At 39.9% G+C, this 21,092-nt stretch overlaps 2 protein-coding genes across 5 annotated transcripts in view; both read left to right on the top strand.

Moving 5' to 3' along the window:
* DHCR7 (7-dehydrocholesterol reductase) overlaps positions 1-10,738 on the top strand; it is a 29,974-nt gene extending 19,236 nt beyond the window's left edge. For 2 of the 3 annotated variants that reach the window (XM_077322075.1, XM_077322073.1), the window contains exons 4-9: positions 438-660; positions 4,367-4,454; positions 5,935-6,148; positions 6,337-6,541; positions 7,380-7,511; positions 7,750-10,738. In XM_077322075.1, coding sequence (XP_077178190.1) covers positions 438-660; positions 4,367-4,454; positions 5,935-6,148; positions 6,337-6,541; positions 7,380-7,511; positions 7,750-8,214 — 1,327 coding nt within the window. In that variant the 3' untranslated portion in view covers positions 8,215-10,738. The remainder of the gene's footprint in view (positions 1-437; positions 661-4,366; positions 4,455-5,934; positions 6,149-6,336; positions 6,542-7,379; positions 7,512-7,749) is intronic. The other variant, XM_077322076.1, reaches the window with a different exon arrangement.
* A 3,903-nt stretch (positions 10,739-14,641) lies between these two features.
* Positions 14,642-21,092, top strand: part of ZDHHC13 (zDHHC palmitoyltransferase 13) — a 34,909-nt gene continuing 28,458 nt past the window's right edge. The window contains exons 1-3 of one of the 2 annotated variants that reach the window (XM_077322055.1): positions 14,642-14,820; positions 16,931-17,073; positions 19,363-19,485. In XM_077322055.1, coding sequence (XP_077178170.1) covers positions 14,788-14,820; positions 16,931-17,073; positions 19,363-19,485 — 299 coding nt within the window. In that variant the 5' untranslated portion in view covers positions 14,642-14,787. Of the gene's footprint in view, positions 14,821-14,945; positions 15,244-16,930; positions 17,074-19,362; positions 19,486-21,092 lie in introns of those variants that run through there. The other variant, XM_077322057.1, reaches the window with a different exon arrangement.

Below are 21,092 nucleotides of genomic sequence, written 5' to 3'. Positions count from 1 at the left end.
ATGGCAACTTTAATGCTTTCAAACAGAATTGGGTATAATGTTGTTGGTATACCTGACCTCTTTTTGTTGAATTATACGTTTCTATTCCCAAAACATTTTGGGGTGATACTTCTGTGTGTCATAATAGCCTATAGATAGACATTAATCAAACTCTGGAAACAAAGAGAAGTTCCTGAAAATCCTTTTTGGATAAGGTTAAGGATTTTTATTCCTATATGTATGATAGTATCAGCTTTCCAAAAAATAAAAATAAATGTACTGTTCATGTTTAAGTAATGATAAAATAAAAAGTAAATTAAAAATGAACACAGTCCATTGTTATTATAGTCATGAATCAGAAGAACAGTGAACTCTATGAACTAAAATTTATAATCAATGCAGTGTTTTGTAGATTTGCAACCCTTTCATGCAGTAAACCTTCCATGTCTCTGTTTCAGGAAGGTTGACTGGTTTTCCCTGTCATCTGTCATCTTTCTACTCCTGTTTGCACCATTCATTGTATATTATTTTATAATGTCATGTGATCAGTACAATTGCTCATTAACTACACCGGCTGTTGAATTTTTCACTGGGAAAACCCACTTCTGGGATATCTGGAACAAGACGCCATCATTAACATGGAAAGCTGCGATCCTCTATATCTCTTGGGTTCTTTTCCAGGTATGTGTCTCAAGTTTCTTTGTTGAGTTGCAGCAGGTTGCGAATACTGCAGAACTTAATGTGTATGTTTTTGTTTGTATGTGTTTTGAATGTACCCCAATATTTTCCCCAATAAATCCCTTTGAGTGTGTGCGTTATTGTCTTCATTTAAGAAGAGTTTTGCCCAGGGAATGGGCCCTGTAAAAATTGGTAGAAAAGATCCTGCGTTACCCAGCCTCTTGCTATATTCATGATTCCCCATGATTCCCTTTGGGAGATGTAATTTGGGTAACAATAACTCATATATGCTCTCTGTACAAAATTTCTTCATTTCAACCAGGGCCAGAGCATTCTCCGTTCTGGCCCCCACCTGGTGGAACGAGCTCCCGGAGGAGATCAGGGCCCTGACGGGGCTTAAACAGTTCTGTAGGGCCTGCAAAAAAGAGCTCTTCCGCAAGGCATTTGGATGAGACCAGATGCAATCAACAGCGACTGAAAGGCCCCTGCTCCCCCCCGCTCAGAATTCCACCAACATGCTCTGGACCTGTTTGTATTGTTGCACTGTTGTATTGTCTATATTATTTATACTGTTACATTGTTATACGGTTACAACCATTAGTTATCATGGTAAAGTTATTCACATGTTTATGGATTGTTTTATGTATTGTTGTTTGTTCTTATGTAAATCGCCCTGAGCCCCCGGGGAGAGCGATATATAAATATAATAAATAAATAAATATATGTAGATATTCAGCCACACTTCTATATAAAGTGCAAGCAGAGCAAGGGTGGGGAATGGAAAAGGAAGAGGGATGTCCATGAGGCTGGAGAGAGGCTTCCAACAGTCCTGGGACCTGTCAGAAGTATTTGGTACTTAAGCAAGGATCTCCCAACTTTTAAGCCTTAAGGGCTGTAGAAGAATTCTCACAGACCTCTAAGATCATCCACTACACAAAATGGAAATTAGGAAGGTGATGTAGCTGAATGGGGTGTTATGTATGTTTTGAATCACACTATTCATATGTGTTCTTATGACCTCAGTAGTGCTCACTAGCTTTTCAGGATGAAAGTAACAGATTTATTTCATCCTTGACAATTAGTTAAAATATCTGAAGAAATAGTAGCTATATTGCTCTTTGAATTGTTTTTTTTTTTATAATAATTTTATTGTTTATTATTATATAAAGCATTTACAGAGAAGTTGTATTGAGAAAGCGACCAGTTGATATGGTTTGCCATCTCTTTTAACATAGATATTTAGTTCTCATCACATATTATTCCTAGTCTAGAAGTTTTTACCACATTTTTTAGCCAAGTGATTATTAATACATATGAGATCTGTTATAGGAGTACATTCTGTTATTATCTTAAATGATATTAGGTCAGTCTCCTTCATAAGTTGGCACTGACCCACGAATTACTACTGTTGTCTTGTTAATGCCTATAAAATATAGTTTGTCATCCTCTTTTGGCATACATATTGACATACATATTCAATTCCCAGCGCATATTAATCCTGATCTAGGGGTTATTACCATCTTTCTTAACAAAGTAGTTGTTGTTACATAGGAAGGTATAATCTATTATAAGGATATATTCTATTATTGTCTTAAGTGATATAAAGTCAGTTCCCTTCATATATTAGACCTGTCCTAAAGGTTGCTACTGCTTTTTTTTTTTCTCACAAGAAGCCAGGAGAATACTCCATTGTTCAGCTCATCTTTCAGGTGGTCGCAGAAAATGAAATTGTATTTTTTTCCATAGTAGAGTGTTTCTGATTGTCCTTCTGTCAGGGCCAGAGAAGTCTCTTGCTTGATTCTTGCTTGTAGTCGCCTTTGGGGGGGCTCTGAGTCCTTTGTCAATCTGGATCTCTTCCTCTGATCGCACAGAAATTTCTCCTGATAGCTTCCTAGTTGTTGTCGCTTTTGAGTAGACTCTTTTTATTTTGCTGATCCAAGTCATTTCCTGCTCTGAATAGACTTCCAGGTTTTTGGTACTTTCCTTCCATGAATCTGTTTTCCCGGGTTCTTTAAAGATACTTTGGGTTTTTACATCTCTGGCACTCTCTCCCTCCTGAAGTTTCACTTGATTTACTGTTAGCTGAGCTGCGTCATCAGCTGGTCTCTCCGGATCTTGGGCTCCATCCAAAAACTCCCCCTTAGTCCCACGAATTTCATTTTCCAGCTTATTGACTGCTTTCAGTATCTCTGAGTTTCCTTTGCATAACAAATGGAAGAGCTGTGTCTTTGTTAATTCTTCCATAGTTCTAGGCAGTCACAAACTATAAACAGAAAGTCTCGTGAGGTCTCGCGGGAGCACGAACGATCCCAAATTATCAGTTTGTCGATCTCCGTATCAAGTCAAATTCTCCCACTGAACGTTCACCCATAAATCTTCAAAGCACTCTCTTTGTTTGGTTAATGGGTGTAATTAGCTGGGAGTCTCTCACTCGGGGAAAGAAGGAATTCGCTTGTAAATTGGTTGAGGGGGGGGAGGGAAGAGCTTGTGAGAGGAGAGAGAGAAAAGCCAGAAAGCTTTCAATTCTTACTGTTGTGGGTTCCAGCTTCTGTCAGCTTCTGCTCCTATCGATCTGGTAAATGATGGTCTGGGAAGAATGTGAGGTCGGCTGGTCGTTTCAAGCTTGTAGAGTTGTTTGCGACAAAGACGCCATCTTGACCTTGAGCTCAAGCCGCTATTAATCCAAGGAGGTCTTGCTTCTCCCTACGGATCTGTAGGACCCTCAGGTCACCGTTCCCGGTTCCTGGGGCGACCGGTGAGCAGATTTGCGTATCTGTTCAGGTCAGCCAGGTGCATAAGCCCCTGACCCTCGGCATGGCTTAAGAGCTGAACTAAAGTCCAGCTTTCTTATGGCGCCATCTTGAGGTCTCCTCGCTCTTTGAATTGTTAATGTGCCAACATTTAGCCTTTTAATCATTTGATAATAAGCACTATCACGATTTATTTAAATTTATTGACTGCCACTTCCAGGTCACACTGGCTTGTGGCAATTTACAATAAAACCCATAAAAACAGAATAAAATACACTCTTAGCAGCATAATCCCATCTGTTCCCTATCAACCCACCAGTCCAGACCCATTAGACTCTGCCCACCAATCTTGGGAGAGGCCATATTACATATGTATACCATCTTCCCCTAACACTCAGGGTGTGATGTGTTTATATTATGTTTATATTATGATTTAAATACTTTTTATTCATGCTATCAGTATGGACTGCAATTTTTTTACGTAATCTAATTTCTGCATGCAAAGTTGCTAACCAGTTTCCCAGCCTTTTATGTTAGGTAATGTAATTTTGATATTGACACTTGGAACTTGTTGAGAGCTACATTTGGTTTTAACAAAGTAAAACACACGGAACTTGCATGGTTAACTTCTCTTCAGTCTCGGACCCAAAACTATCCTCCTCCAGTATTCATAAAACAGTATCTTCAAACTATTTTTAAACACCTGTAGTTATCTGTATCATGGGATATTAATTTGTGTAGCATGGGAAGCAATCTTGCATTCAGTGTTAAACATTTTGCTTTTTAAAAAGGAAATTCAAATTAAAGACCCATGGAATTTGAACAGCATTCCTCAAAAGCATTCACCAGCCAGAGTTTGTGGAAGCCTAGAAATACATCTTAGAGGCAATATTTGTTATTTGTAAACTGCTGGTGTCTATTCTAATTATTTGTTTGCTTATGAATTCATTATGTTACAGGTAGTTTTGTACATGCTGCCTGACTTTGTCCACAGGATAATTCCTCACTATCAAGGAGGACTGCAAGAAGGCGCAGTGACACCTGCAGGTAAATTTATTCTTCACTATCATTACTTCACAGCTATTCCTGATGTTATACCAAGGTCCAAATTTGACATGAGGCTAGGAGTTCTGTGAGTACAGCTTTCAGTGATTAAAAACCAGCAGGCATCTTGGGGTTGATTTGGATCACAATTGGTACATGGCAGAGGAGTTAAGTCCTTGTGCCATTTTCTCATCTTAGGTACCTGTATATGGCATAGAGAGAAAGCTTTATTTACATATATATCACTTATAGTCAGCCTTTGTGGGTGGCTGAGCCTGAAGGCTTGTCCCTCTGCAGATCAGACCCTATGCACCTGCTGTTGAAAGAAAAATATTACTTTGTTCATGGAGTTGTCATGATTGTGTCTGGCTTCTTCTAGGGAGGGTCTACAAACACAGCATTTCTGGTGGGCTTCTCTTAAGATACTGATTTATGAACATACCCAGCTGGGGGTGGGAATGCACTATCGTGCACATCATTAAATGTGTAGTTTTTGCAATATAATTGTGTCAGAAGCAAAGCACAAAATAGTCCTCAAAAAGAGTTCTCAAAATGTGGAAGAGTTATCTTTTATCATACTTTCCCCTGTGGCTGCTTGACTCAGAACACTTTGTTGAGGGACACTTATTAGAAATTTGTTTGGAAGTCCAAATTTATGCTGTTTCACAAATGCTCTATGCTGTATTTTTGCTTTATGTTTTATGCTATTCCTGCTTTGCTACTCCAGCAGTGACTTCCTAACTGTTCAAAAGATCTACCCTTGAACACCTTTGAATTTTTCCCCTTACTGCCCCTCACACTTGGTCCCACCCCTAGGACAACTTCATGGTGCTAGCTCTGTACACATCTAACATCTTCTTCAAACAGCTTCTTTTTGCTATGAAGCCTTTGTCAACACCCTTAATCCTCCTAGGCAAGCTTAAGTACAAGTAACTGCATTCACTCCTGTTAGCTCTTGTAACCTTTGTTTCTCCTATTGCCTCTGGTGTTTTTCCCATTGTCTAATTTAGACTGTTCAGTTCTTTAGGAAAAGACTTTCTTTTTTGCTTATAAAAGCCTGAAAGGTATAATGTACAGTGGTATCACTGGATACGAAAATGAAGCACAAGTTGCCCATGTTGTACTTTTGGGATGGGTAGTGACTATAGCACATTCTATTTGCAATATGTTCAAAGCAAGCTATATAACACTAGGGTGGAGATCAGAGATAAATTTAAGCCTTTTTTATTCATTCCTCCCTCCTCCGCTCAAGCTCCTTGCTTCTTTCCATTGAGATCTTCCTCTTGATACCAGATATAGAGTAATAGTAGATCTGTGTATGGCCTTAGGACTTTACAAAATAACAATATAAACAACAGATTACCGGGTATAGAGACAAAAGTTTATACCCGATATCAGCAAAATCAAAGGAAGGAACATTCCATTCGTGTATCTATCTCATGTTATCTTTGCTATACTGATCCTTGTAAATTTTGCCTTGCAGGTGTTATACTCAACTATGAAGTCAATGGACTTCAAGCCTGGCTTATCACACATACATTGTGGTTTGCAAATGCATACCACTTCCATTGGTTCTCACCAACCATCATTTTTGACAACTGGATTCCACTCCTATGGTGTGCAAATATTCTGGGCTATGCAGTATCTATATTTGTATTTGTGAAAGCCTACTTGTTCCCCACTGATGCAAAAGACTGGTATGTTGGCATTGTTTATATAATTGATTAAATATATATTATATGACATTCTGATTTTTCTCCTCCAGTAGTAAATAGTTATAGCTCTATGTTTTCTGCAAGCTATTATTTTGGAACTCTGTTTTGTGAACTTATATAGTAGAAAAATTGATCTTAATTTTTGTTTTGTTTTTTATGCACCATTTTAGCAAATTCACTGGTAACTTCTTCTATGACTTCATGATGGGGATTGAATTTAATCCTCGTTTAGGAAAGTGGTTTGACTTCAAACTGTTTTTCAACAGTCGCCCAGGCATTGTAGCGTGGACTCTTATTAATCTCTCCTATGCAGCTAAACAAAAGGAATTGTATGGTCAAGTAACAAATTCTATGATTCTCGTCAATGTCCTACAGGTGAGCACTCTCATTAAAATGCAGGTAAACTTTAAAATCTGTAGCTAAAAGAAAATACACTGTTATGGATCTTCAGTAAATGTCCGGGATATTCCTGTGATTTCTATTTTTACTATGGCTATTAAGGGAGTTCTGGGGGTTCACATAATTTATGCATATTTTCACATGTTTGTGTGGGAGTAGCTAACACACTGAGTATTTACAGCAAGTATGGATAGTACAAGAGTTCCCCTCAGTCCTACTCCTTGCGTGTTTGCCCTATGTAAATAGGGGTTGTTAAGATAAGTATCTGCCACAAGGCTCTGTCATGGGGAGTAAGTGCTGAATAACCGGATGAATAGTCAAGGGGGGGAGGGAATGGAAGAATTGATGAGAATTACAAAGATAGCATGCAAAGTGAATAATTTACAAATAGCTTAATTAATTCAGTAGAGCCCTGTTAGCTTTTCCATACACCCTTCCAAGGCCTACTAACTCACAATTTAATGAACCATGGATTTAGAAGTCTAGTAGTCCTAAAATAGATCCTGAAGATGAAACTCAAATACTTTGGCCACCTCATGAGAAGGAAGGACTCCCTGGAGAAGAGCCTAATGCTGGGAGAGTTTGAGGGCAAAAGAAGAAGGGGACGACAGAGAATGAGGTGGCTGGATGAAGTCACTGAAGCAGTCGGTGCAAACTTAAATGGACTCCGGGGAATGGTAGAGGACAGGAAGGCCTGGAGAATCATTGTCCATGGGGTTGTGATGGGTCGGACGCGACTTCACAACTAACAACAACAAGCATAATTAGATGACCTATGATTAACAAGGGTAATCTTACAATCTTTTATTTTCAGGGTCTATATATCTTGGACTTTTTCTGGAATGAAACCTGGTATTTAAAAACCATTGACATCTGCCACGATCATTTTGGATGGTACCTTGGCTGGGGAGACTGTGTTTGGCTTCCTTACACCTATACTCTGCAGGTATTGTCATATTAGGAATACAAGATTGCATAAGTAACAGTAATGGACCCACTGGTTTATAGTAAAGGTGGTCTACTTTGGACATATGTTAACATTCATAAAATCTCAGACGAGTTAATATTTTAGTGCAGTTGACACAATTATCTAAACTACCAGGGAATGGAATGTAGGGGTATTTATCCATGTGCACAAGAAGATACTTATAATAAATTTTTCTCCCTGCCCCTTTTCTCCTCAGGGATTATACTTGGTCTACCACCCTGTTCAGCTTTCTACAGGTAATGCAGTTGGGATACTGCTGCTGGGACTAGTGGGCTACTATTTCTTCAGAATGACCAATCATCAGAAAGATCTCTTCCGTCGCACTGATGGCAACTGTAAAATCTGGGGGACAAAGCCAAAATACGTTGAATGTTCCTATATGTTGGCTGATGGGACCAGACGCTATAGCAAATTGTTAATTTCGGGATTTTGGGGCGTGGCCCGCCATTTTAACTATACAGGAGACTTACTGGGGTCCCTGGCATACTGCCTGTCTTGTGGCTTTCAGCATATCCTACCTTATTTCTATATTATTTACATGACTATTCTTCTAGTCCACCGCTGCATTAGGGATGAACACAGATGCTCCAGCAAGTATGGCAAGGACTGGAAGCAGTATTCTGATGTAGTACCTTATCGGCTACTTCCAGGTGTTTTTTGAATCCCTAAGCTTGGATCTTGGGCATAAAGAAAATGTCTGGATCCCACCCTGGTTTTGGATTTGTTTGTTTTTTTCAACAGAACAAGTTTTGGACACCTCCAAATAATGATATCAACAATATTATTTGGCTATTTAATTGGACAAGATCCAAATCTTGACTGCTGTGTCACGAAAATGTTCTTTTAAAAAATGTGAGTGATTTTCTTAGAACAGTATCTCCTTTGTTGCTAGTTTGCCCACTGCCACCCATCACACAAAACATCTACTAACCGAAGATCTGTGAAGACTTGTTTGTAATACAAAATATATAGGATCCAGCTTCACCATAATGAATGAATGCTGTGCTTAAGCTAAACTGGTCTTTCACAACTACGGGGTCTTTTGCATCATAGTTTGGCCAGTGGCAATTTGTAGTGGTTTGAGTCCAAGTTTCACTGCTCTCAGAGGAAAGGGAATCAGAGCTACAGGTTGCATTTGTTTATTGAACACAGTTAATTATAGTCCAATAGCACCTTTAAGACCAACAAGATTTATTCAGGGCGTGAGCTTTTGAGTGCCAGCACTCTTCGTCAGACTAAGAACTCCTTACATGAACATGGGAATATATAGCAAAAATTAATTCTGTTACATTAGTAAACTGTGTCACACATCCAAATACAGTTTACTAATGTAACAGAATTAATTTTTGCTATATATTCTCACGGTCATATAAGGAGTTCTTAGTCTGACGAAGAGTGCTTGCACTCAAAAGCCCTGAATAAATCTTTGTTGGTCTTAAAGGTGCTACTGGACTCTGATTCTATTGTGCTACTTCAGACCAACACGGCTACCCATTTGAATCTACAGTTAATCATGTTATTACAAGATGATGTGGTTCTCAGAAAGGTATTTTAGTTAATGCAGATACCCCTGAATTTCCATTACAAAGAAACTCAATGATTATAGAATTTTATTTCCCCTAATCTTCTGAACAGTAGGGTAGTAGTGTATGACTGTACAGGTTCAGTTGTTAGTTAATGATAACTACCATCAATTTTATTTTGCATTTTGGAAAACAAATAGAGGTGTTTTTTTTTGCACACTGGATTACTGACCTCTATTTCTAGACTGCGCTTGTGTGAACCTTTGCTATTTACTGCCTTATACTTTTGTATGCATAGGTTCCCTTCACACTGCCAACTTCATATATTTTCAATGAGAATGTTTAGCTTTTTAAAAATGTGCTGATAGAACTGTTCACAACAAAAAAAAAATCCATACATGCTCTATACAATAGTGTTGATCACTCTGTAGAAAAATGTCACATGAGAACGGTTAAGCTGTGATTGAAAAAGAATCACTCGCAAAAATGGAAACTGAAGGCCAGTGTGAGACAACAGTAGCCTGACAATAGCCTGAAAACAGGGCTTGTATTCAGATTTCTACTTGTATTTAAATTGTTGGGTATGTTAGTTTAGAGGTTTTATATAACATGATGATGATGACAAAGGCTATTAAATACAGAAGGAAATATAAGAAAGTTTCCTGGAAGGACACAGGAAGATCACAGGGACTTGAAAACTGCATTAGTGAGAAAGAGGCAAGGTAAGTTGCACTCAGGATTTTTTTCTCATCATGACAATGCACCTACTCATTCTTTGAAAGTAGCAATGATTGTCCTATGAGAATTTCATTGGGAAACTTAACCCCATTGACCCTACAGTCCTGATCCTTGCCCCTTATTTTGTTCCCAAAGCTCAAAAGAACATTTAAACGGAACATGGTTTGAGTCCCTCAAGGATACCAAAACTGCCATTTTGACATGCAAATCAAAGAGTGCAGAATTCTTTGAGGTAGTGTTAGCGAGATGGAGACACTGCCTTCAGAAGTATAGCTATAAACAATGGCTTCACATTTTGATATTTTTGATATTTTTGTTTAATAAAGGTTTCTGTGATTTTTGTAGCAATACTTTTTAACTTACCTTTCTGAGAACTAGGTTCCTAAGTCACTAGGAACCACCTAAACTGATCTGCTTATGCAGGTTATTTTCCCCTTAAGATTTCTCTTTTATGTAGAACTCCACAGGTCAGACTTGGGGAAAATGAGCTAGGATCTGAAATACTAAGCATCAACTACAGATCATTTCTAACTACGGATCATTTCTAGAGCTTTCTTATTCATCAGACAGACTGCTTAAAATTGTTTGAATCTAAAGGTTTATTTGCAGCAGATACAACTCTGGTTTATAAAGTGATCCTGAGAGCTAGCTATACACAAGGGGGAAAGTGTATGTACATTTTATGAAGTTACAGATCCAACTGTGCTGTATCCTTCCTTTGCCAACTTTGATTACAGCTAAAATTGCAATGTGCTTGCCTTGAACACAGTAGGCTGAAATGGAGTATTCATAATTCAAAACTCAAAGAAGGGAGAAAGAGGGAAGGATGTAAATGCAGTTAAAGTAACTGCCAACTGGTTCTTCCAATTTTACCTGTGACGATGTTTTGTAAAATAATAATAAAACACAATCTGCCTTCATAAATAGACTTGCGTCCAGTATATTATCATAGAATTAACTTTGCTTATCAGATTTTTCATTTGTTTGGGTTTAGTCCGAAATAGACTTGAAAAACTATTCTGTTGACACAAATAGAACTTGGCCATGCTTTTATGTAGATGATCTTCAAACTGCTTTTGTATTCAATTTTAGCAGCTGGTTGCTAATGGATTTTTCCCCGTTGATCCCCGTCGTAATCAGCTTCTAGTGGAATTTATTTACCTGTTCATAAAAAGCTGCTTCTAATTAGGTGAGCAAAGCATGGCTGACCTGTCTTTGAGGGAAACTGCTTTCTTCTGTTTTTCACCTCTTTTTGTGATTCTGAATTGCTATAGTATGCTGTTTAAAATGTCCATAGTGCTTCCTGAAATGCCACTCCTGCCCACCTTTCTCCCCCGGATGATCTTTCTCAGAGTCTTTGTATAACATTCTAATGTGAGCACTGCAGCGTTAAACCAGTATAGCACTTCAGCACTATAGCAGCACCATTAAATACCTTTACTCCAATGAGTGCTATAGCGCTCACATTAGAACATTATAAAAAAAAACTCCAAGGAAGATTGCCCAGGGGAAAAGTAGCATAGTTTGAAATGGTCATAGTGCTTCAAAGACAGCTCAATTGTTTAAAACTGGGCCAACAACAAATAACATCTGGTTTAGACTGGTAATATAGAAATCCCCTTAGATAAATACTTTTAATGGAGCATGTTCAGTTTGAATAAAGAGAGAAGTCTATATCTTCAAAGATTATATTCTCTACAATAAACATTAGTGGCATAAAAGCATTTCTTCATGCCTCATAAATAATGTAAGTTAATGCTGAAATTCAGCAAACCTTACTTCTGGAAATCATCTTGGGAAAAGAGGAGTTATTCAGAAAGTATTCTTTAAAGGCCCAATTATACTTATTTTTTCCATTAATATGTGTTGCTGTTTCTGGTTAAATAAAGTAATGATGGGAGCGTATTATGAAAAGATAATCTTTGGTGGTCTTAAAAGTGCTGTTGGACTCAATTTTTGTTGTACTGGGGAATACAATAATGCCAGGCAAAGTTGAAGGCAGCAGGAAAAGAGGAAGACCCAACATTAGATGGATTAACTTACTCAAGAACACCACAGCCCTCAGCTTCCAAGAACTAAGCAAGGCTGGCAACAATAGGAAGTTTTGCCAATATATACCAGCAGTCCTTAAGAGTCTTCAGCTCCAAATTGTTGTCTAATTGTTTTACGGCATTTCTGCCTGAATTAGTTCATTCAACCGAGCTGTTGAAAGTATTCAATCTTTTTTCTGCATAAAATTCTTTGTACTCCAAATTGTGTCCCTTACGCTGCTTTATGCCTGGAAATAAATCAAAGACATGAGAACCTGCCCCAGCCTTGGACAACAGCTCATAAATTAGAAACAGATTCACACCACATGCATTCAGACTGTTACTCTACTATTTCTCTGCTCCTTTGATCTCGAATAAGGTGGGCTTACATCTTTGTCCAAAACAAAACAACCTCCCTTTTGGCTGTTGCTAATCAGCCTCCCTCTCAAAATGCATACTCTAATAGAACTCTATAGAATATACCCAATCTAAATTTCTGTGGAAAATTTTTGGGATGCCAAGTTGTATACCATATGCAGCCCTTATGCATGGAATCTGGTCAGGGTTTACTTGAAACGAAAGCATGGCTAATAACCACTAAATAAACCACTCTTTATCGATCAAAATTATTGTACTGAGTAATTTATTCTGTTCCAATTTGTGCTAACAGTGTGCATAGTGCTGTAAGTCAATTCTTAATAAAATACTTGGATATTGCTTTCAGTTATTTGAGAAAGCATCCCTAAAATACAATTTCAGGACCATATACTATCTTTTATTTTGTTTCTTCCAAAATGCCGAATGTACCAAGCCAAAAGATTTTTTGCTATTGGACACTGCCAACAATTATAAAAGGGTCGTATTTTAGAATCACATCTCCAACACACTTTGGAAGCTGATGTTTCCCTTTTTTTTTGTTACCTTATTTGCAGTCAGATACTATTTAAGCGCATTTTCTATCACAGGAGGCTTGTGCTTTTTAAACTAATATTCAAATGAAACCCTGGTTGAAAATGCAGCTTCACAAACTTCTGGTCTGATCAGGATGCTTAGCCTGTACATATCATTTCTATTCAGAGACTGTTACTCTGAGTATGACTATATTTAGCAGAACTACTTCTGCAGATGGCAACTAAAACCATATAAAATAAAGGTAAGCCACAGGCAAAACAATCAATTTCTTCCACTCTGTACTTCAAATTGAAATCCAATCAATATGGGTAGATAAGGTTTGCAGCTGTGAAACATAATCCTGTGGTTGTATGCAGCATAATCCAGTGAATTATCAGTTAAACCCCATTGTGTTCAGTGGAATTACTCATAATAAGCGGGCACAGAACTGTGTCCTTAAATAAGATCTGTAGTTATTCCATTATCCTACGGAATTCAGAGAGCTACAGTCTGAGGGGGGAGAGCAATTTTCCTGGACAGGATATAGCAAACAACACTTTTGCAAGTTTAAATTTTTATCTCATGTTTGCTTTTAAAATATAGAGGATTTCATGTGTTTTAACAAAGCCAGTGTAACCATAATTCCTTGTAAATTTCATCTTATTTTGTCATGAAACTCTAGCAGGTAAGATTGGGAGTACAACCATGTAATGGGGAGAGGATGGGGTTTCCCATGATCAAAAGACACCTTCAGCCAACAAAAATGATCACAATAAAAAGAATTGTGCTATAATTTTAACAAGGGTTTTAAAAATAAAAACCCTTACTACAACGCAGCATTGTAAAAAGCGTTTTCCAGATTGTCACAAAGATGTGAGCATCCTTAAATTTCTTAATGTGAAACTACAATACCTAGAATTCTGTGGAGAGAGCCATGACATTTATATTGATATAGCACCATTGTGTATTGGTTTATCACCATTGTGTATGTATTGCTGCCCATGCGCCTTTAAACGGATTAATGTAGGAAACAGAGTAAATGCCAAGCAAGTGAAGGCACGATTCCCACAAACAGGCAAATCTAAATCAGATTTTCTGGAACTCAAGTTAAAAAACAAACGTTAAACTATTAACCTGCTGCTTTACGGACTGAACAAATTTCTTCATATACACGTGTACTACCAAAAACCATTAGAATCTAGTCCCTGAATATTAATCATGTTAAATTAATACAGTTGTCTACTTCAGGACCTTGTGGGAGGTGGCTGGGGAGAGTGAATTTTGGGAAGGACAGAAAGCTCAGCAGGATGTGGGATGTTAAGCACTCCACCCCCAAAACCTGATTTCTTCCAGGGGAGCCAGTTTCTTTATCCTGGGAAACTGGTCTGCATAGGTCAGTAACTTTACGGACGTGGCAAGTGAACGGGAAGAAGCCCGCACTGAATAGGTAGGGGTGGGGTGGAGAGATGAACCTAAAAGGTTGAATAAACTGCTCACCTTGCTTTTTTTCTGTCTGGCAAATGAAAAGGACTAGAGTTCTAGAAGTGTGGCAATGTGTTCGATAAGGCAAAAAGCTAATTATTTTAAATTCAATGTATTGCCCTAACTTTTTCACCACGTGAATTTTAATATAGAAATAACCAAGAATCCTGCCAATTCTATCGCCAATTATGCAGAATCCCTGCTTATTTTTCGCTGACGAGAAGTCTTAGCCTGCGTAGCGCGCTTTCTATCCAAAGACGCCGCCATGCTCCTAGGTGAGCGTGCCTGTGCTTGCAGCGCTGGTGCCCTCGAGGCGGCTCCGGGGTCCCTGCGGTGGCCGGCGTTCTCAGGCAGGAGAGCGAGCGAGCGAGCGAGCGCCGCGCGTCGACTTCCTTGCAAGCTGCCTCCATGCCGCCAGGGGCCGGGCGCCTCTTGCCTTCGTTTCCCGCTCCTCCTCCCCCTGCCGTGACCGGCCTCGGGAGGGCGGTGTTTGCGTGTGCCTCGGTAACCAGGAAGCGCGACCAGGAACCAGGCGTGGGTCTGGCAGGCGCGGCGTCTGGAGTGACCGGAATGGAGGGCGGAGGGAGCGGCGGCCGCCCCGCGGTGAGCGAAGGGTCGCGAAGGGAAAGCGGGGCGGGCGGCGAGGGGAGGGGAGAGGAGAGACTGGGGGTGTTGCTAAGGGAGGGATGGAGGGAGGCCCAGAGGCGGGGCAAGCTGAGGGGAGGGAAAAGAGGCGCGGGGAGATGGCGCCCGCGTCGCTCCTTCACACGCGCCAGCAGCCCCTCCGGTGTCTCTAGGGCGGCAGGCGCTTCGAGGTCGCCCCTTGAGCAACAAGCAAAGCGGGCTCGCGTCGTCTGTTCTGATGGTTTTCCGTCCCCGTGGACTGAGAATGTGTTTACAGGGCGAGGAGTTCGTGACACTTTAGGCCCAACTAATGGCAGAGTATCGGCCCTCCGGAGAGGAGAACATAGTTGCTTCAGAATAAAAATGGAGCACCTTAAGAGGCCACTCTTTTGGAATACGAAGGTTTGGCACCCACTCAGGAAAACGCATCGCCGTCAGTCAGTTCAGAACAAAGAATCGGAGCGCACTTCTCTTAGATGCTTTGGAGTGTAAAAACCCCTCAGACTGATTGGTAGAGAGACCAGTTCAAAACCAGATCCAATCCAGTGAGAATGAGTGTGAGCCACGCCAGCTGTTAGAAGGGGGAAATGTGCAATTTAGTGCAGGACAAAGTGAAATAAGCAGATATTGTAGTGTAGGGAGTTATCCTGATATGGCTGAAGCAGTTTGCATCTGTAAAGGCTGGGTGCAGCATCTGATTTAAGCAAGTAATGGGCCTGGTGAAGACCCACATAGTCTTTAAAGGATCCTAGCTCACACTCATTGGTTTTGACTTCTAAAGCTTCACCCTGGAAATCTTGTTGGTCTGTAGGGTGCTCCTAGATTCTAGCTCTTTTTCCTAGCAGAAACTGCTTGCAAGCTACAGTGCCTCATGGTTACCCTCAACCTAGCTGAACCCTAGAACTATTTTGTGCAGTGCATAAATGGGTTGCTACCACAGGATATAATTATGGTTACTAGCTTAGATAGCTTTTTAAAAGAGATGTAGGGAGTTCTGGGTTTAGAGTCATAGAGTTGGGAGGGATTTCCAGGGTCATCTAGTCCAACCCCCTGCAGAGTGCAGGAAATTTACAACTACTTGCCCACCACAGTGACCCCAATTCCATGCCCGGATGATGCCCCCCACCCCAAAAAAGATATCCTTGCCAGCCTGGCCTGTAGGACATTAATCTCCCGACCCCAAAGTGGCAATTCCCTGGGCATGCAAGTAAGGGGCACAGGAGCCAAGACCTGAAACAATCCTTTCTGCACAGAATCCACTTTTCTGTCAGATTGCTATCTAGCCTCTGCTTAAAAATTTCCAAGGAGGTTCTGTAAAGTCCTGCATTTAGGAAAAAACAAATACATGAATATAAGATGGGGGAGACTTGTCTTGGCAGTAGCATGTGCAAAAAGGATCTAGGAGTCTTAGTAGACCATACATTGAACATAAGTCAGCAGTGTAACCTGGTGGCTAAGAAGACAAATGGGATTTTGGGCTGTATTAAACGGAGTATCGTGTCCAGATTATGGGAGGTGATGATACCGCTTTAGTCTGCTCTGGTTCGGCCTCACTTGGAGTACCGTGTTCAGTTTTGGGCACCCCAGTTGAAGAGGGAAGTTCCCAGTGTGTAAACGGTCTATGTGACAGCCCTTCAAGTGCTTGAAGACAGTTATCAGATTCCCTCTCAGCCAACTCCAGGCTAAACAGACCAAGCTCCCTCAACCTTTCCTCGCACATATTGGTGTCCAGACGTCTCACCATTTTTGTAGCCCATCTTTGGATGCGCTGCAATTTGTCTTCATCCTTCTTCAATTGGGGCTTGCTGGGTGACTTTGTCCCAACTGGAGCAGTGACTTCTTGGAAAATGAGTTTTCTCACTGGTGACATTGTCTGAGTCAATCAGGGTGGGGAAAATGACACACAACATATCTCCAATCATAATGGGTAGCTTGGCTCTAAATCCTTAAAAATGTTAATTTCTGATTTCTGTTTACTGAATCCAGCCAATTGCAACTAAGGAATATCATCATGCTCTTTCATCTTGTAAGTATATAACTTTCAGAAGGGAAAAAACATTGTTGTGAAATGTTTGTTGTTAATCAACAGTGTAAAAATCACAGCTACACTCCTCTTGGTCACCATGACCATAGTTGGCCTGACAGGCATGAATATAAAGATCTACCCAAAGAGCAAGATCACCTTCCTTTTGTGGAGGACTACAGTAACTTCGATATTGTCAAAGCAACCCAGTAAGTCTCCTGGATATTTTTATAAAGGAAATATTTTATGTTTGTAAAGATGTATTTTCAACAAGACAGTTTGATAATATAGTCTACTCTGAGGCATGTTTGCTACGGAAAAGCTTTCCTCACCAGCTATATAATCAGCAAACAGTAAACTCTAGTAACTTTAACAAGTCTCTCTATTGCTTCCAGCAGGCAGAAAGTACTTAACATGGAGAACACTCTCACACACTGAGAGACTACAGTCTCAACACAAACACAGGAGCCTAATGAGAAGCCTCCTATATAGGCCTTGGGGGTAGCCAGCTCTGGACATTTTAGAGGTGGAGCCTGAGGAGAGCAGGGTTAGGGGAGGGGAGGGACTTCATCAGGGTATAATGCCACCTTCCAAAGTGGCCATTTTCTCCAGATCAATCTGTTATTGATCAGTTGTTATCCCAGTCACCACAAGGTTAGCGACCGTACAAGGTTAGCGAGGAGATACAGAAATTAATTCTTAAGGGAGCAAAGAATGCATATATACACACAGATACAAAGATGTACGTTTCCCCCCACACACACACCAATTTCATTGTTTCTATTTATGCCATAGAGGAGCCTGTTTCTCGTATGAAAACTTTTTCTTGCTATTGAGATTTTAGTTCTTTTAGCTCCCTGGAAGAACTGAACATCTAGAAACTCTCTGTTCTCTAAAAACATGCATTATCCATGAATTTAAATCAGCAAACCATATTCTAAAGAAACATAAGGCACACAATAAAACTAGTTAAAAACAATATATAATCATTCAAATGTAATAGGGGACAATATATTTCAAACCTTGATAAGTGTTGGGTTCTGTGTAAGAGACTGCTGTGTAAAAAAAACCACTCTTATAATTATTATTAGGGAGTGCTTATATTTGATCAAGAATCCACTATAGGTATTCTTTTAAGATAGGTGCTTCAGATGGTTCACTTGAAGGTAAGTTAGCTTTATCCAAGATGATAGCAGAGTGGAAGAGAAAATGCACACTTCCTCATGTTCCTGACGCAGCCCTAATTAGGAATACCGTATTTGCTGGTGTATAAGACAACTTTCCCCCCCTGAAAAACATGCCTCCAAGTGGGGGGGGGGTCGTCCTATCGGTGCACTTTAGTTGGGATAGACATAGCTGCCCATAGTGGCCTCCTGATGCCCGCCCACCTCATTCTACATACTATCCAGTATCGCGCGGTATCCAGTGCAGCCGCGGCGGATCATCAGCATGGCTCTGGCGAGCATCAGCAGTGAGACAGGGGTGCCAGCCTTTTCGGCGTGACTGGCCTGTTCTGCTCGGCGGGAAGCAGCGGCACTCCGGCCCACCCCTTGTCTACGCAGAGCTCGCACATGCGCACTTGCGCACTAGTGCCGGTCTCAGGGAGATGCAGGGGCGGTCTGGAGGCGCTGCGGTCGTGCTGCGGCCGTACAATGGTGACAATGACAGGTACTGCAATGGTACTATTACTAATACTAATGTTGGGGGGTTGTCTTATACGCCCAGTCATCTTATACGCCGGCAAATACGGCATATGAGTAATTTTACATGTTAGAACTATATGTGGACACACAAACAATTGATTTGTAGAAATATAGGCAAATACTTTTAGTTGATTAACATATTCTTACTTATGATCCTCTGGTGACTATAACTTTAAATTAAATTACCTTTTAAACTTTAAATTAAATTACATTTGTAAGTTGAAAAAAGCTTATTTGTAAAACAACCTTTACGGTTCTTTAAACAAGCTTCTTTTAAAAACAACCTTTATTCTGACAGTAGAAATTTTCTGTTTTTAGGAATTTCCTGAGTAAATGTTTCCATTTCTTAACCAGTAATTTTAACCCCTCTACATGGATAGTAATTTTTGTACAAACAGCTAGATTGGTTCTTTTCACTAGACAGCTAGATGTATTTCTTGTTAATGAAATTTCCAGTTTTGATTCATTTGGATTATAACTGAGCAATTCTATGTGTACTTGACGGAACATCCAGCATCTTTTAATCATTCAACAAACAAGACTAAAAACTTTGGCTTTTAGATCAGCCTCAGTTTCTAACATCAAATATGGTCTGGATGTATGGTAAAATGGTATAATTCCATATCCTCTTTATATTTTCCACTCTCATAAAGTTAGAAAATGAAATGTTCACAATTACATACATTTTACAATCTGGAATAAAGGTATACCTTCTTCCACTGTGCCATTCAAGCATACTTCCCAATAATTAACAATAGATAAGTAAAATGGATTTCTTCCCCCTTGTTCTTTTAGATACGGTCTTTTGGAACGGTGCCAGGAGTTGGTAGAAGCAGGATATGATGTAAGACAACCAGACAAAGAAAATGTTACTCTGCTTCACTGGGCAGCAATCAATAATCGACTGGAACTTGTGAAGTAAGTTAGTAAGTGTGAGAGATTGCATGAGTTTGTACCTGTAAATAAACAAACAAACAAACAAACATATATTATAACATATATTATATATGTTGGGTTTTTGTTGTGCTTTAAAGAGAATTTGTCAGAATGTACTATGGAATTTCAAAATCTCTGCCCCAAAGAGATGCACCTGACCTCAACCAGAACCAGGGCCTTCTCCGTCCTGGCTCCCACATGGTGGAATGAGCTCTCAGACGAGATCAGCACCCTGCAGGAGCTAGCACAGTTCCACAGGGCTTGCAAAATAGCACTCTTTCGCCAAGCCTTTGATTGAGGCCAGCAGAACAACACCAACCCAGAACCCCCTCCCAATCAGCAGCTGTGCCCAACAGAGACAACATAGGGCAAAGCATGACCAGCCACTGCACGTTATGAATTTTTAAATGGGCAGTTAAGTTCAAAATTGTTATTAGGTGTAATTGTTGATATTTTCTACACTATTATGTTCAAAGGGTTACAAATTCAAACATTTATTGTATTCTTTGGTCTATGAGCTGGAAGTTATAACTTTTTAAACTGCAAACGTTTACCACCCTGAGCCATAAGGGAGGGCAATATAGAAATGAAACAAACAAATAATTAAAAGTATATATAAGTCTATACTATCTTTTTTTCCTGTTCAACAAGTGTCAGGTAAACTCAGGGTTTGAAATTTCTGAGGTAACTCAATATAGATAACTGAGGTAAAACCAGTACACACACAGACATTAGTTCTTATATTTCAGGCTAATGAGAGTTTCTTATGCTATTCACGGTGACTTAAATCTTTATGTTGAGAGGCTTTTGTTCCAGCATTTTCCCAAACACTCCAGTAGATTTGAATATTCTCCGATTCCTTCTCTTAAGACATCAGTACTTATCTTGAGTTTAAGGCTTCTGCAGTAAGTTTCTAACCACACCAGACCAAGGATCTTTGTACTCTTCAAAACTAAGCTCCTGTTTGACTGGGTAGGGAATTTTCTTCCCTCTCTAGAAAATCTATCCAGTTTCCTTAACCCAAGTAAGACTCTTTACCTAGTTCTCAAAACTTTCTTGCAAACTTTCCCCCAGTACCCCATCTATGTAAAACTGTTCTTAGCTAAGGCTGAAAGCAGATTAAACTCAGTCAAGGCTGAAATCTGACTGACTCTTTCCGTAGCATGCAGCTGTCAAGCCTTTCTCTGCTCAGCTGATGCTAACCATTCAGATTCCTTGAAACAGCCCATAGCTCAAGGCTTTCTGTTTCTGTGAAGAATTAACCCTTCACAGTTCTTTAGCTGTTTGTACAGCACTTCCAAGCTTTTATAAAGTACAGTCTATCACACCAAGCTATTTAGGTATGAATCTTAGGCAGAAAAAAATGCTGCTTATGTTCACACAAGGAACTTGTATGTGATTTCTGGGCTTTGAAAAGCTGACTCCTATTGCGAAGTGTGAAATTTCACTCCAAATGCAGCAAGCAATGCAACATGGGGTGCTACTGTTTAAAGAAAAAGAGTCTGAGCCCCTCTTACAACAGACGGTTTCTTGGTTCATTGTATCTTAGCCATTGTTGCATTGATAGAATGAAAAGTGTGAAAGAACTT

The sequence above is a fragment of the Paroedura picta genome, chromosome 2 (assembly GCF_049243985.1).
Source record: "Paroedura picta isolate Pp20150507F chromosome 2, Ppicta_v3.0, whole genome shotgun sequence".
Classification (NCBI taxonomy): Eukaryota; Metazoa; Chordata; class Lepidosauria; order Squamata; family Gekkonidae; genus Paroedura; species Paroedura picta.
Note: the sequence above shows the minus strand (reverse complement) of the source record. Positions and strands in the feature narration are given on the sequence as shown.